At 40.1% G+C, this 17,676-nt stretch overlaps 1 protein-coding gene across 1 annotated transcript in view; it reads right to left on the bottom strand.

The window, feature by feature from the left end:
* The window catches only part of LOC116740456 (ATP-binding cassette sub-family A member 17-like), a 75,243-nt gene that overhangs the window by 26,765 nt on the left and 30,802 nt on the right, over positions 1–17,676 (bottom strand). The window contains 4 exon segments of the mRNA XM_032606104.1: positions 5,071–5,169; positions 12,026–12,176; positions 14,411–14,621; positions 14,929–15,099. Of these exon segments, the coding sequence (XP_032461995.1) occupies positions 5,071–5,169; positions 12,026–12,176; positions 14,411–14,621; positions 14,929–15,099 (632 nt within the window).

Here is a 17,676-nt window from a genome sequence, read left to right as displayed (position 1 = left end):
TATGGCCAAATAGTGTGTGTGTGTGTGTGTGTGTGTGTTTATCAATCACATTTTCTTTATCCATTCCCCTGCTGATGGACACTTAGGTTGTTTCTACAACTTGGCCATTGTAAATAATGCTGCAATGAACATGGGGGTGCAGATATCTCTTTGAGGTAGTGAGTATATTTCCTTCAGATATATACCCATAAGTGGAATTGTTGGATCATATGATAGTTCTATTTTTTTAAATTAATTAATTTTTTTTTGGCTGCATTGTGTCTTCGTTGCTGCGCTCAGGCTTTCTCTAGTTGTGGCAAGCAGGGACTACTCTTCATTGCAGCGTGTGGGCTTCTTATTGCAGTGGCTTCTCTTGTTGTGGAGCACAGGCTCTAGGCACACGGGGCTTCAGTAGTTGTGGCATGTGGGCTCAGTAGTTGTGGCTCGTCGGCTCTAGAGCACAGGCTCAGTAGTTGTGGCGTGCAGGCTTAGTTGCTCCGTGGCATGTGGGATCTTCCTGGACCAGGGCTCAAACTTATGTCCCCTGCATTGGCAGGTGGATTCTTAACCACTGTGCCACCAGGAAAGTCCCTCTATTTTTGATTTTTTGAGGAACCTTCAATATCAGTTTTTATAGTGGCTGCACCATTTTACATTCCGACCAACAGAACACAAGGGTTCCCTTTTCTCCACATCCTGGCCAAAGCTTGTTATCTCCAGTCTCTCTGCCATTCTAACAGGTGTGAGGTGTTATCTCATAGTGGTTTTGATTTGCATTTCCCTAATGATTAGTGAGGTTGAACACCTTTTCATGTATCTGTTGGCCATCTGAATATATTCTTTGGAAAAAAAGTCTATCCAGGCCCTTTGCCCATTTAAAAATTGGATTGTTTTTTCTTTTTTGCTATTGAGTTGTATGAATTCTTTATATATTTTGGATACTCACCCCTTATCATATAAGTGTCTGCAAATACTTTCTTCCATTCAGTAGGTTGTCTTTTAATTTTGTTGATCATTTTGTTTGCTGTGCAGAGCTTTTTTATTTTGATGTAGTTCTACCTGTTTATTTTCCTTCTGTTGCTTGTGCTAATGTCCTCCCTTTGATTGTGAGCTGGACCTAGTGACTAACTTCTAATGAACAGAATATAGTGAAAGTGATAAAAAAGTCACTTCCAAGATTAGGTTACAAAATGAATGTAGCTTCCATCTTGGTCACGTTTTCTCTCTTTCTCTGATCACTCGCTGTGGGGGAAGCCAGTTGCCATATCACAAGGTCACTCCAGCAACCTGGGAAGAGGCCACATGGTGAAGAACTGAGGCTAATAGATACCAAGGAACTGAGGTCAGCCAGCAACAACAGGAGTGAACTTGGAAGTGGATCCTCCCCCAGTTGAGCCTTTAGAGACTGCAGCCCTGGCTAACAGCTTGACTACAACCACCTCCCAGGAGACCCTCAACCAGAACCACTTATCTACCAGCTCCTGGACTCCTGACCCACAGAAACTGTGAGGTAATAAATGTTTGTTGTTTCAAGGCTGCTAAGTTTTAGGGTAATTTGTTATGCAGCAATAGATAATGAATACAAGCCAAAAAAGGAGTGTAACAGACATGAGCACCTGAAAGGGAAAAATCATGCATAAGTAGTAGTCCCAGGAGGAGTGGAAAGAGAGGAAGGATCAGAAGAGAGATTGGTTGAGAATTTTCCAAAACTGACCAATATCAGCAAACACATTGTGAAAAGTGGTAAAAATCCTAAGCAGAGGAACACAAAGAAAACCACACAAAGGCACATCACTGTAAAAATGTTGAAAACCTAAAACAAAGAAAAAACAATATTAAAAGCAGCCAGAGGGCTTCCCTGGTGGTGCAGTTGTCGAGAGTCTGCCCGCCGATGCAGGGGATGCGGGTTTGTGCCCCGGTCTGGGAGGATCCCACGTGCTGCGGAGCGGCTGGGCCCGTGGGCCATGGCCGCTGGGCCTGCACATCCGGAGACTGTGCTCCACAGTGGGAGAGGCCACGGCAGTGAAAGGCCCGTGTACCGCCAAAAAAAAAAAAAAAAAAAAGCAGCCAGAGGTAAAGGACAGATTGCATTAAAAGAATAATAATAATACTGGCAGCTGACATATCAGTGGACATATTGGAAGCCAGAAGACAATAGAATGGAATGGATAAGCAAAAGTGATTTATCCATATGATAGAGTACTATTCACAAATAAAAAAGAACAAGTATTTATTATAAACACCACAACATGAATGAACCTCCAAAAATTCTTCTAAGTGAAAGAAGCCAGACATAAAATACATACTATATGATTTTCTACATATGAATCCAAATGATTCCATTCTTATGAAATGCCCAGAATAGGTAAATATATAAAGACAGAAAGTAGACTAGTGGTTGCCTTGGGCTAGAGATGGGAACAAGGAACGTTTGCTAACGAACATGAAAGATCTTTTCAGAGTGATGAAAATGTTCTAATATTGGATTTTGGTTATGGTCACACAACTCTGTAAATTTACTAAAAGCCATCAAACTTCATGGTATGAATTACTGATTACTGTTACAGTATGTAAATTATACCTCAGTAAATCTGTTTTAAAAAGAAGACAATAGGGCTTCCCTGGTGGCGCAGTGGTTGAGAGTCCGCCTGCCGATGCAGGGGACACGGGTTCGTACCCCGGTCTGGGAAGATCCCACATGCCGCGGAGCGGCTGGGCCCGTGAGCCATGGCCATTGAGCCTGCGCGTCCGGAGCCTGTGCTCCGCAACGGGAGAAGCCACAACAGTGAGAGGTCCGCATACCGCAAAAAAAAAAAAAAGAAGACAATAGAATTACATTGTAGAAGTGTTTAAAAAACCCTGCTAAAGTAAAATTCTATATCAAGGAAAAATTCCTTCAAAAACGAAGGCCAAAAATATATTTTCAGGCAAACAAAAACTCTGAGACTTTATCACCAGAAAATCTGCGCTAAAGGAAATAGATATTGTTTAGGCAGGAAGAAAACAGTTCTAGATGGAAGCTTAAGGGTGAATGAAGGTTTAAAGAAAAATGCAAAGGGTAAATATGTGCTAAATTAATTTTTATTGGAGTATAGCTGCTTTACAATGCTGTGTTAGTTTCTGCTGTACAGCAAAGTGAATCAGCTACACATATACATATATCCCTTCTTTTTTGGATTTCCTTCCCATTTAGGTCACCACAGAGCATTGAGTAGAGTTCCCTGTGCTATACAGTAGGTTCTCATTAGTTATCTATTTTATACATAGTATCAATAATGTATATATGTCAATCACAATCTCCCAATTCATCCCACCCCCCCTCCCCCACCGGTATCCATAGGTTTGTTCTCTATTTCTGTGTCTCTATTTCTACTTTGCAAATAAGTTCATCTGTATCATTTTTCTAGATTCCACATATAAGCGATATTATAAATATGTGCTAAATTTAAATGAATACCGATTGCACAAAAAACAATAATGTATTATGGGTTTTTAAAAATACACAGAATTAAAATAGTTGAACAAAATAGCACATATCTCTGTAAGTAGAATAAATGGAATTTAAGTGTGCTATGTACCTTGCATTGTCTGGAATGTGGTAAATGTACTAGTTTATTGTAAACTTTAATAAGTTAAAAATGCACATTGTAATCTTAGGATAACCACCAAGAGAACAGCAAAATAACTTACAAATTCTAAACTAACAGAGGAGAAAATATAAAGTAAAAAAAAAAAAACCCACTAAATCAATCCAAAACACCAGAAAGGAAATAAGAGAATATGGAATTGGTGGGATAAATAGAAAACACTGAATAACATGGTAGATTCAAAACCAAATGAATTAGAATTTTTATTAGTTGTAAAGGACCAAAGCTTCTATTTAAAAAGTAAAGATAGACAAATTAATGTTTTTTTAAACTCCAGCTATATTCTGTTTATAAGAAATACACCTAAAATATATGGCTACAGTTAGAATAAATGCAAAAGGATGAACAAGGAAAATATCCTTCAAAAATCAGGGAGAAATAAAATCATTTCCAGACCAAAATAACTGAGAGTGTTTGGCACCAGCATAAAAACAGTAAAGGACGTGGTACAGAATGTACTGCAGGCAGAAGGAAAGTTACTGGAGAAGCATGAGGAGAAAACAGAAAGAGTTAACTATGTACATGAATTTAAATGACCATTGTCTTCCCCAAACAACAATAATGTTTTGTGGAGTTAAAAAAGAGAATTAAAATATATAATAATAGTATATAAGTTGGTGATGGTGGGATGTGTGTGAATAAAATTCAAGTGTTCCAGAAGCAGAGGAAAGATACTAATTCACCTGAGACTTTGATAAATTACATATGTGTATCTCAATATCTAGGCTTACCACTAAAATAAGAATATATAGTTTCCAGTTAGTGTGGGGTAGGGAGGAAAATATAGAATGAGAAAAAATAATCCAAAAAAGGGAGAGAATAAGCCGTATAGATTAAGCAGGACTAGTATAAAATATAAAATGATAGATATAAACTTTAATATATCATAAGTAATACTCGTAAATAGCCTACATATTCCATTTAGAAGACAAATATTACCAGACTGGGTAAAATACTCACCTGTTCTTCTTGCCACTTTATGGCCTAGTGTGGCCTCTTGGGTAGTTTACCTGGAATGCCTCCTCAAAGCCTTCCTAGCACTGAGCCAGCATCCCTGCTTCATTACATTCAAATAGCTTGGTGGATGAATCAGCCAATCTCAGAGCTGCCCTAACTTGGGAAATCTTTTTAAATGAAATAATAAACCTTCCTAATAAACCAGCTGAGTGTGGGTTATCTGTTACTTACAATCAAAAGTATCACAACTGGTATAATTTTTTTTTTGATTTTCATTCCTAGAAATTTATGTTAAAATTTTGTTTGTTGGGTGATATTACATTCAATATTTTCTGCATTAACCAATATCCCTATTACTGGAAGTACTAGTCAGAGGCTGGAAGACCATTCAGTGAGGATGTTATAGAAAGGATTCAAGCACAGGGCAATGTTTAAGATCCCTTCCAACCCTAAGATTCCTGGAGTCTATATTTTTGTACTTGCTTACCGAATGAAGACTTCTTCCATAGTTGTGACAGAGGCCCCAAAGCCGGCAATGCCCAGCTCTTCCTGCCTCAGTTCCAAGTCAGTAAATAGAAATTCAAACCTGAGATGGAAGAACAGTTTTATTCCTCAAAGGTGGAAGGTGAATCCCTCATTATCACCATTGGCTTTCTACAGAGGAAAAAGCATTGGGCTATGGAGTCTAGAATATTTTTGTTCAAATCTCAACTCTGTCCCTCTCTAGCTTCATGACTCTGAACTTGAACAATGAACATAACAGCATTTACTTCAAAAACTTTCTGTAAGGGGCTTCCCTGGTGGCGCAGTGGTTGAGAGTCTGCCTGCCAATGCAGGGGACATGGGGTTTGTGCCCCGGTCTGGGAGGATCCCACATGCCATGGAGCGGCTGGGCCCGTGAGCCATGGCCATTGAGCCTGCACGTCCGGAGCCTGTGCTCCGCAATGGGAGAGGCCGCAACAGTGGGAGCTTCGCATACAGCAAAAAAAAAAAAAAAAAAAAAAATTTCTGTAAGGATAAATCAAACATACACCTAGCACATTGCAGATACAAAGTAAATATTAATTAATCTCTTTTATTTTGAGCAAGAAGAAATAACAGTACTATTTTTGGAGTGCTTACTAAATGCCAAGGGCCATTCTAAGCCCTTTTCCATTTATTAACTCTGTGAATCCTCTCAACAGCTCGCTGAGGACAGTGCTGAGAAGGTAAATAACTTCTGTGGGAGCCTGGCAACAACTGGACTGGAAGTCAGCCACACCTACTAGACTGCCCATAGTAGTCAGCCTGCCACAACAGAAGAGCACACATAGCTCACATAGGAAACACCTGTAGAGCACAGAGCACTGGTGACCAGACAGGAATGCACCGCTGGGATGCATAGGATGTGATGTCTCCTACCTAAGGCCACTTCTCCAAGATCAGGAAATGTAACCAATCTATCAAAAACGTAAAAATAAAAACAGCTGGAATTAGGCAAAATGAGGTGACAGAAGAATATTTTTCAAATGAAGGAACAAGATAAAACCCCAGAAACAGAACTAAGTGAAGTCACTTAACTGATAAAGAGTTCAAGGTAATTATCCTAAAGATGCTCAAAGAACTCAGGAGAAATATGGGTGAACACAGTGAAAAGTTTAACAAGGGGTTAGAAAATATGAAGAAGAACCAAACAGAGCTAAAGAATACAATAATTGAAGTAAAAAATACACTAGAAGGAATCAACAGTAGATTAAACAATACAGAAAAATGGATCAGCTAACTGGAAGACAGAGTAATGGAAATCACTCAAGCTGAATAGAAACAAGAATTTTTTAAAATGAGGACAGTTTAAGAGACTTCTTAGACAATATCAAGTGTACTAACATTCACATTACAGGGGTCCCAGAAGGAAAAGAGAGAGAGACAAAGGGACTGAGGACATACTTGAAGACATAATAGCTGAAAACTTCCCTAACCTGGGAAGGGAAACAGATATTCAGGTTCAGGAAGTAAGAGAGTCCCAAACAGGACCAACCCAAAGAAGACCACACCAAAACACATTGTAGTTAATATGGCAAAAATTAAAGACAAAGAGAAAATATTAAAAGCAGCAAGGGAAAAGCAACAAGTTATGTACAAGGGGACTCCCATAAGGCTATCAGGTGACTTTCAGCAGAACCTCTGCAGGCTAGAAGGGAGTGGCACAATATTTTTAAAATGATGAAAGGGAAAAACCTACAACCAATAATACTCTACCCAGAAAGGCTGTCATTCAGATTTAACGGGGAGATCAAAAGTGTTACAGACAATAAAAGCTAAAAGAGTTCAGCACCACAAAACTAGCTTTACAAGAAATATTAAAGGGACTACTCTAAGCAAAAAGAAAAGGTCACAAGTAGAAATGTGAAAATTATGAAAGCAAAAATCTCATTAGTAAAGACAAATATACAGTAAAGGTACTAAGTCAACCACTTATAATGCTATTAGGAGGGTTAAAAGACAAAAGTAGTATAATCATCTATATCCACAATAAGTAGTTAAGGGATACACAAAACAAAAAGATGTAAAGTATGATGTCAAAAACAGTAAACATTGGTGGGGGGAAGTAAAAATGCAGGGTTGTTAAAATACGTTCCAACTTAAGAGATCAGCAACTTGAAATTATAGATATAGATATATAGATATAGTTTGCTATACATTAACCTCATGGTAACCACAAGCCTAAAATCTGTAATAGATATACTCACAAAAAAGAGAAAGGAATCCAAATAGAACAATAAAGATAGTCATCAAATCACAAGGAAAGAGAGCAAAAGAAGAAGAAAGAAACAAAAAAGAACTACAAAACAACCCCCAAACAATTAACAATTGGCAATAAATACAAAGCTATCAATAATTATTTTCAATGTAAATGGTCTAAATACTCCCATCAAGAGACAGAGTGGCTGAATGGATACAAAAACAAGACCCATTTATACGTTGCCTACTAGAGACTTCAGATCTAAATACACACACAGACTAAAAATGAGGGGATGGAAAAAGGTATTCCATGCTAATGGAAATAAAAAGAAAGCCAGGGTAGCAATACTTATATCAGACAAAATAGACTTTAAAATGAAGACAGTAACAAGAGACAAAGAAGTACATTATATAATGATGAAGGGATCAATCCAAGAAGAAGATATAACAATTGTAAATATATATGCATCCAATATAGGATCACCTAAATACATAAAGCAAATATTGACAGACATAAAGGGAGACATTGATAGTAACACAATAATACTAGGGGACTTTAACTCCCCACTTACATCAATGAACAGACCATCCAGACAGAAAATCAATAAGGAAACTCTGGGCTTAAATGACACAATACACCAGATGGACTCTCTCTTTCTCTCTGTATATATATATATATATATATATATATATATATATATATATATATATGGAACATTCCATCCAAAAGCAGCAGACTACACATTCTTTTCAAGTTCACATGGAATATTCTCCAGGATAGATCAAATGCCAGGCCAAAAAACAAGTCTCGGTAAGTTTAAGAAAACTGAAATCATATCAAGCATCTTTTCTGACCAAAACAGTATGAGACTAGAAATCAACTACACGAAAAAAACTGCAAAAACCACAAACACCTGGAGGCTAAACAATATGCTACTAAACAACGAATGAGTCACTGAAGAAATCAAAGAAGAAATAAAAAAATACCTGGAGACAAATGAAAATGAAAACACAATAATCCAAAATGTACATGATACAGCAAAGGCAGTTCTAGAGGGAAGTTTATAGTGATACAAGCCTACCTCAGGAAACAAGAAAAATCTCAAATAAACAATCTAAACTTACACCTAAAGGAACCAGAAGAAGAAAAATAAACAAAACCCAAAGTTAGTAGAAGAAAATAAATCATAAATGTTAGAGCAGAAATAAATGAAATAAAGACAAAAAAATAGAAAATAATCAATAAAACTAAGATCAGTTTCTTTGAAAAGATAAAAAAATTGATAAGCCTTTAGCCAGACTCATCAAGAAAATAAGAGAGAGGGCCCAAATCAATAAAATCAGAAATGAAAAAGGAGAAGTTACAATGGACACCACAGAAACACAAAGGAATATAAGACATTACTATGAACAGTTATACACCAATAACATGGACAACCTAGAAGAAATGGACAAATTCACAGAAATGTACAATCTCCCAAGACTGAAACAGGAAGAAATAGAAAATATGAACAGACCAATTACCAGTAATGAAATTGAATCAATAAAAACAAAACCAAAAAAACCTCCCAACAAACAAAAGTCCAGGACCAGATGTCTTCACAGGTGAATTCTACCAAACATTTAGAGAAGAAAAATCCTTCTCAAACTATTCCAAAAAATTGCAGAGGAAGTAACGCTTCCAAACTCTATCTACAAGGCCCTGATACCAAAACCAGACAAAGATACAGCACAAAAAAAAGAAAATTACAGGCCAATATCACTAATGAACATAGATGCAAAAATCCTCAACAAAATATTAGCAAACTGAATTCAACAATACATTAAAAGGTTCATACATCATGATCAAGTGGGATTTATCCCAGGGATGCAAGGTTGGTTCAATATCGGCAAATCAATCAATGTGATGCACCACATTAACAAACTAGAGAATAAAACCATATGATCATCTCAATAGATGCAGAAAAAGCTTTTGGACAAAATTCAACATCCATTTATGATAAAAACTCTCCACAGAGTGGATATAGAGGGACCATTCATCAACATAATAGGGCCATATATGATAAGCCCACAGCTGACATCATACTTGACAGTGAAAAGCTGAAAGCACTTCCTCTCAGATCAGGAATAAGACAAGGATGCCCACTCTCACCACTTTCATTCAACATGGTATTAGAAGTACTGGCCACAGCAATCAGACAAGAAAAAGAAATAAAAGGAATCCAAACTGGAAAGGAAGAAGTAAAACTGTCACTGTTTGCAGATGACATGATACTATACATAAAAATTCGAAAGATGCTACCAGAAAACTACTAGAGTTCATCAATGAATTTGGTAAAGTTGCAGGATACAAAATTAATACACAGAAATCTGTTGCATTTCTATACACTAACAATGAAAGATCTGAAAGAGAAATTAAAGAAACAATCCCATTTACCATCACATCAAAAGAATAAAATACTTGGGGATAAACCTACCTAAGGAGTCAAAAGACCTGTACTAAGAAAACTATAAGATGCTGATGAAAGAATTCGAAGGTGACACAAACAGATGGAAAAATATACCATGTTCTTGGATAGGCAGAATCAATATTGTGAAAATGACTATACATAGAAAATCCTCAAGATGCCACCAAAAAAACTACTAGAACTCATCAATGAATTTGGTAAAAGTTGCAGAATACAAAATTCATAGACAGAAATCTACTGCGTTTCTATACACTTACAACAAATTATCAGAAAGAGAAATGAAGGAAACAATCCCGTTTACTGTCACATAAAAAAGAACACAATACCTAAGAATAAACCTACCTAGGGAGATAAAAGACCTGTACTTGGAAAACTATAAGACACTGATGAAAGAAATTCAAGACAACACAAAGTGGTGGATATACTGTGTTCATGGATCGGGAGAATTATTATTATTAAAATGACCATACTACCCAAGGCAATCTACAGATTCAATGCAATCTCTATCAAAATACCAATGACATTTTTGACAGAACTAGAACAAATAAGTCTAAAATTTTTATGGAAACACAAAAGGCCCCAAATAGCCAAAGCAATCTTTAGAAAGAAGTCTAGAGCTGGAGGTATCATGCAAAGCTACAGTAATCAAAACAATATGGTACTGGCACAAAAACAGACAAATAGATCAATGAAACAGAATACAGAACCCAGAAATAAACCTATGCACCTATGGTCAATTAATTTACAACAAAGGAGGCAAGAATATGCAATGGGGAAAACACAGTCTCTTAATTAAGTTGTGCTGGGAAAACTGGACAGCTACATGTAAAAGAGTGAAATTAGAACATTTTCTCACATCATATACAAAAATAAACTCAAAATAGATTAATGATCTAAATGTAAGACCAGAAGTCATAAAACTCTTAGAAGAAAACATAGGCAGAACACTTTTTGACATAAATCGTAACAATATATTTTTGGATCTGTCTCCTAAGGCAAAGGAAACAAAAGCAAAAATAAACAAATGGGACCTAATTAAACTTAAAAGCTTTTGCACAGCAAAGGAAATTATTGACAAACAAAAAGATAAACTACTGAATGGGAGAAAATATTTGCAAATAGTATATGACTGATAAGGGGTTAATATCCAAAATATATAAACAGCTCATTCAACTCAATATCAAAGAAAAAACAACCTGATTTTAAAATGGGTAGAAGATCTGAATAGGCATTTTTCCAGTTTGGATGGAAGAGTGTGAAAGCCACTGTGAAGTAGACTAAGTAATGCATGGGTGATGAGATAAAGCAGGCAACATGCTTAGCCCATTTTAAGAGTTTTGATTGTGCAGGGTTGCAGGGCATGGAGTGGTGGCTGGAAAGACAGGTAGGCTCAAGAGAGTGTTTTTCCAGATCACACTAATATGTTCATGGAAATGACCCAAAGAGAGAGAAGTTGGTGATGTAGATGAGAGAGGAAATTATCAAACAAGTGAACTCTTGAGAAGGTGAGGTGGGTGGGTACTTGAGCTGGTGTTGAAGCAAGCAAGTTTGTAGGTTTGTGACAGGGATAAAATAGAGTTCTTGTTGGATGGTGTTTATTTTCTCAATGAAGTATAAGGTAAGATTCCTCTCTGAAAGCAACATGAGGACTGAGGAGAGGGAGAGAGGGAAGTGTTGGGAACCAATCTGAGGTCTGAGATAATTACAGGGCTGACTTCTGCTCCCACCCCACATCAGAAATCCACTTATAACTTTATAGTCAGCCTTCCATATCCAAATGTTCCACATCCACAGATTTAACCAAATGGGGATAGTGTAGTACCATAGTAACCTATTTATTGAAAAAATCTGTGTATAAGTGGACACACGCAGTTCAAACCTGTGTGGTTCAAGGGTCAACTGTAATTTAAAGGAAAATCAAGTAAAATCTTCATCTGAGCTCAGTTACTTGGGTGCATGTAATTAGAGTTCACACAATCAAGGGCCCCTCTAAAGCCATCTTAAAGAATTTGATTTTAACCTGAAGGCAACTGGGAACCATCAAGGGTTTTTAAGGCGAAGGAAACATGATCAGAGTGCTGTATTTTCAAGTGCACTCTGGCTGGGGTGTGGTGTCTTTCTAGGAAATACCAAAGGCCTAGGGATCCAGACCATTACAGCTTTGAGTGCCCTTGGCGAGGACAGGGATAGGAGAGACAACTGTACACTCAGTACATGCAAACAATTACTCCAGACGTCTCAGGTATGGCATACTTGTGCACACTCTCTTTAGGAAGTATAAATGTTATTTCTTCTCCAGTGCTAGACTGGAAAATTGCATTTGGTGTGTGTTGATAAATCAGATGAGAAATCTTCTCCGTGTTACAGTGAGGTTTTTTCACTAAAGTCATATAATATCCTGCACCTGAAACAACATTTAAAAGATCATGAAACAGTTTTACCCTTTTTAGTCACATTTAGCATTCTATATCCTAGAACAGGATAGCTCCACAGGACAGGGAAGCTGGTGAGCCCTGCAGGCTTGAATTTAAACCACAGTGAACTTGGCTTTGAAGGTCTATAATGCTACTCTTGAGTCTTACCTTCTACTCCATAGTTGGGAGGTGATAATAGCACATTTAGCAATGCTAGGCAAAATAAAGGTGGGTTGTATTAAGGGCAACACTCTCTTTAAGCGATAACTAATGTGGGGAAGTGAAAACTTAGTAGGTAGGGGCCTTGAACATTAAGGTTAAGAATAAGCATACCTCTATCATAATTAAATTATGTTTTTGAGGATACATACCTTATGGTATTCTAAACATTCTTTCAGAAATTACTAGTAACATTTGTTACTACACTGCTTGCAATGCACTCATTCAATAAACATTCACTGAGCTCTTATGATGTGACAGGCACTCTTCTAGGTACTGAGCACATAGCAGTGGACCAAATAGTCAAAGATCCCTACTCTCAAGGGGCTTTCATTAAAGGCATGTGAGACAAATAATAAGATAAGTAAAATTTAGAGTATATTAGTGACAAGTGCTAAGGCGAAAGATGAACAGGGGAGGGGATACAGAGTATCGGGGATTGTGACTTTAAACAGGGTCACAAGGAAGGCCTTACTGAAAATGTGACATCTGTAAAAGGACTGAAGACCTAAGGAAGAGGAGAAGGCATGACAATATGTGGCCCGGAGGAAGGAGCAGGCCCAGTATGCTGGATAAGAAAGGGGGCCATGAGGCAGGAGCAGAGCAAAGCAGCTGAAGAACTTTAGGAAATGTGGTCGGGGTAATAGGACCAGGCAAAGCAAGGCCTTTGGGCCACTCCCAAGACTCTGCCTTTTCCTTTCAGTGGAACAGGAAGTCATTGGTGGACTGAGCAGAAGAGTGACACACTCATTCTGACAACTGGGCAGAGGCCAGGGGTGGGTTAGAAGCAACTGCAATAATGCAGGTAGAGGGACGGCAGCCTGGACCAGGAGGCTAACAAGTGGTAGAGGTGGGAGGAAAGCAAGGTCACTAGTTTGCAGGTAGATCAGTTATGGGCTATGAGAGACAGAGGATCAGGGAGCCCCCAAGGTTCTGGCCAAGCATCTAGAAGAATGGACCTGCCGGGCTTCCCTGGTGGCGCAGTGGTTGAGAGTCCTCTTGCCGATGCAGGGGACACGGGTTCGTGCCCCGGTCCAGGAAGATCCCACATGCCGTGGGGCGGCTAGGCCCGTGAGCCATGGCTGCTGAGCCTGTGCGTCCAGAGCCTGTGCTCCGCAACTGCGGCCTGTGGCCTGTGGCCACAACAGTGAGAGGCCCACATATAGCAAAAAGAAAAAAGAAAAAAAAAAAAAGAATGGCGCTGTCTTTACTGTGGGGGAGATGGTTTGGCAGTAAAGAGCTGGAGCTCAGCTCTGCACAGGTTTTGGACAAGTCTTTCAGGTCTGTTCACTGTCTATGTGGATGTGTGGAGTAGGCAGTTAAATACACAAATCTGGAGTTCAGTTGAGAGGTCCAGCCAGAGATACATACGTTTTTCAGCCAGGTAAGTATTTAAAGTCAGGACACTGGATGAGATCACTAAGTCAGTGGGCAGAGAAAGAAAAGTAAAGCAACCAAGGCGTTTCCATGTTTAGAAGTAGAAGTGATGCAAAGGAGCATTCAGAGACATAAGAGGGAAACACAGAGGGCTGGGGGTCCAGGAAAACAAGGGGAGGATGTTTGTGGTGGGATGCTAATGAGGAGTACACCCAGTTGTGGAAATAACAACTCGCACTTTTGCATGCACTAGCTCCCACTTTGAGGAACATGGTATCTTAATCTCCGTTTTATAGATCAGAAAACTAAGGCCAAAAAAGGATGAACTAACTTGGTAGAAAGGATGAAGAGGGAGTAAACTACCAGAGTGGAACTCAAACACAGGCCTTCTAACTCCAAGTCTCAGAGATCTGCTTCATTCCTTCTTCGTTCTCACAAGCCCCTCTGCCTGGGGCCTCAGGTCTCTACCCACGGGTAGCAGAACAGGATGTCTAGAGAAGGCCTCTCCCTGCCTGATCTCAGGGGCTCTTCAGGAACGTTACCAATGGATACTTTCTCCAGCACACTGGGCCAGCAACGCTGACCCCACACAGAATGGAGTTTTGGCTGCCTGCCCGGGGCCGCTCACCATATTTCTGCTTCAGGAACAGAGATGACCCGCAGCACTGCAGCTCCCCCTTGGCCATGATGGCGATGCGGTCCCCCGGCAGGTTGGCCTCATCCACGAAGTGGGTGGTCAGCAGGATGGTGCGGTCACTTTTGTGCTGCTGAGGAAGGTCCCAGATGGCCCTCCTGGAGATGGCGTCAATGCCTGAGGTTGGCTCATCCAGCATCAGCACCTGAAGGGCAGAGGAATGACCTTGTGATGACGGCAGAGTCACGTCCCGGGCCCCGGCTGGCTGCACTGCAGGCCCTATGTGACTGGAGGTCAATGAAGATTCAGCAGTACCACCCACACGAGACTGCCCATCCAGGGTGTCCAGAGCTGAGGTGCCTGGGCCATGGCTGAAGGGCCTGCAGCCAGCCCAGGCCAAGTGGGAACTATAAAGTGATACTTCTGGGCCCTGCTGACCCAACGTGTTTGTCTACTGCATGTGGGGGCCCTGACCTGTATCTTTAAGGAAGCCAGGCCCTGCAGCCCCCTACCTTGGAGCCTGCGATGAGGGTGATGCCGATGAGGGCGATGCCAATGGAGAGCTTGTGCCTCATTCCCCCACTCAGGAACCTGCTCCGGGAGTCCCGTTTGTCCTCCAGACTGAGGATGTGCAGCACACATTTGATTTCTTCAGGGCACTTCTGGTGCAACAAGTCTTTCAGCTGAAATAGCAGAGGACAGAGATCTGGCAGCAGCTTCTGAGGGGAGGCTGGCTCGTCCAACAAGCATTTTGCTTGTACAGCAGTCCCCCCTTACCTGAGGTTTCGGTTTCCACAGTTTTAGTTACCCACTACCCACAGTCAACTATGGTTTGAAAATATTAAATGAAAAATTACAGAAATAGGGGACTTTCCTTGTGGCGCAGTGGTTAAGACTCCGCCTGCCAATGCAGGGGACACGGGTTTGAGCCCTGGTCCAGGAAGATCCCACATGCCACGGAGCAACTGAGCCTGTGCGCCACAACTACTGAGCCTGTGCTCTAGGGCCCTCGAGCCACAACTACTGAGCCTGCCTGCCACAATTACTGAAGCCCGTGCATGTAGAGTCAGTGCTCTACAACAAGAGAAGCCACCGCAGTGAGAAGCCCGTGCACCGCAACAGAGAGTAATCCCCGCTCACCGCAACTAGAGAAAGCCCGCGTACAGCAATGAAGACCCAATGAAGAAGCCAAAAAATACATAAATAAATAAATATTTTAAAATGATAGAAATAAACAACTCATAGTTTTAAATTGTGCACCGTTCTGAGTATCCTGAACTCTGAAATCCTGTGCCATCCGGCTCTGTCCTGCTCGGGATCCCCAACCATCGACATCGTCTGCCCTTTACATCGATGTTGTCATGACTTGATGATCCAGGATCACCTGGAGCAGATGATTCTCCTCTGATGTATTGTCACTAGGTCAATAGCCTAATGCTGTGTCACAATGCTTATATCATTCACCTGACTTCATCTCATCACATGGGCATTTTATCACCTCAAATCACAAGAAGGGTAAGTACAGTACAATAAGATATTCTTAGAGAGAAAGCGAGACCACATTCACATAACTTTAATTACAGTATATTGCTATAATTGTTCTATTTTATTATTATTGTTTTGGTTTTTAAAAATTTTTTTATTTTTTAACATCTTTATTGGAGTATAATGGATTTACAATGGTGTTTTAGTTTCTGCTTTATAATAAAGTGAACCCGTTATACATATACATATATCCCCATATCTCTTCCCTCTTGCGTCTCCCTCCCTCCCACCCTCCCTATCCCACCCCTCTAGGTGGTCACAAAGCACTGAGCTGATCTCCCTGTGCTATGCGGCTGCTTCCCACTAGCTATTGGTTTAATGTCTTACTGTGCCTAATTTACAAATTAAACTTTGTCATAGGTATGTATGTATAGGAAAAAACATAGTATATATAGGCTTTGGTACTATCTGAGGTTTCAGGCATCCACTGGTGGTCTTGGAACAAATCCCCTGCAAATAAGCGGGGACTATTGTATATACATAAACTGTACATAAGAAAGACACATAATAAACTTACTACCTTCAGGGAAAGGGATAAACAAAAGACTTTTGTATCTTTTTTTTTTCCCACACCATGAGGCTTGTGGGATCTTAGTTCCCTGACCAGGGATTGAACCCGGGCCCTTGGCAGTGAAAAGGTAGAGCCTTAACCACTGGACTGCCAGGGAATTCCCAGCTTTTGCATCTTGAACCATTTAAATATATGACTTATTAATACTAAGTACCGCAGCATATTAAAAGGATTATACACCATGACCAAGTGGGATTTATCCCAGGAATGCAAGGAAGGTTCAGCATATTAAAAATCAATGTAAGTGTTGTATAATAAAGAATCTGGATGGCCTCTGTCCCCAGTTACTGGAAGGGGCCTCTAAATCCTTGGAGTGATAGGGGTGTCTTTGCTATTCCTGGTAGTACCCTCAGGCCACACCTGAGTTTATGCTAATGAGGTGATCAAGATCTGGGCTGGTCATACCAAAAAGACCAACCATGTGATTTAATGGTTGGGGCTTTGAGCCATGATATCAATCTGACCTCCCAATCTGCTGGGAGAGAAAGACTGCAGACTGAGCTCAGTCACGAGGTCCATGATTCAATCATTCACGCCCATGTAATGAAACCCCAGTAAAAACTAGACACTTGAAGCTTAGGTGAGCTACCCTCTATATAGCAATGTGCCAGGAGGGTGACACATTCTGAAGACATGGAAGCTTTTCATTTGGGACCCTCCCAGACATCACCCTATATGTTTTGGCTGGTCCTGATTCTTTTTTTTAATATTTATTTGGCTGCGCCAGGTCTTAGTTGTGGCACGAGGGATCTTCATTGCAGCATGCGGGATCTTTTTATTTAGTTGTGGCATGCAAGCTCTTAGTTGTGGCATGCAGGATCTAATTCCCTGACCAGGGATCGAACCCATGTCCCCTGCATTGGCAGGCAGATTCTGAACCACTCCGCCACCAGGAAAGTCCCCTGGTCAACTGATTTTTGACAAAGGTGCAAAGACCATTCAATGGGGAAAAAACAGTCTTTTCAACAAATGGTGCTGGACAACTGGATATCCACGTGCAAAAGAATGAATTTGACACATACCTCACACCATATAAAAATTAGCTCAAAATGAATCAAAGACCTAAATGTAAGAACTAATGTATGGGGCTTCCCTGGTGGTGCAGTGGTTAAGAATCCGCCTGCCAATGCAGGGGTCACGGGTT

This window comes from Phocoena sinus, chromosome 15 (assembly GCF_008692025.1).
Source record: "Phocoena sinus isolate mPhoSin1 chromosome 15, mPhoSin1.pri, whole genome shotgun sequence".
Lineage (NCBI taxonomy): Eukaryota > Metazoa > Chordata > Mammalia > Artiodactyla > Phocoenidae > Phocoena > Phocoena sinus.
This window is presented reverse-complemented; position numbering and strand designations above follow the sequence as displayed.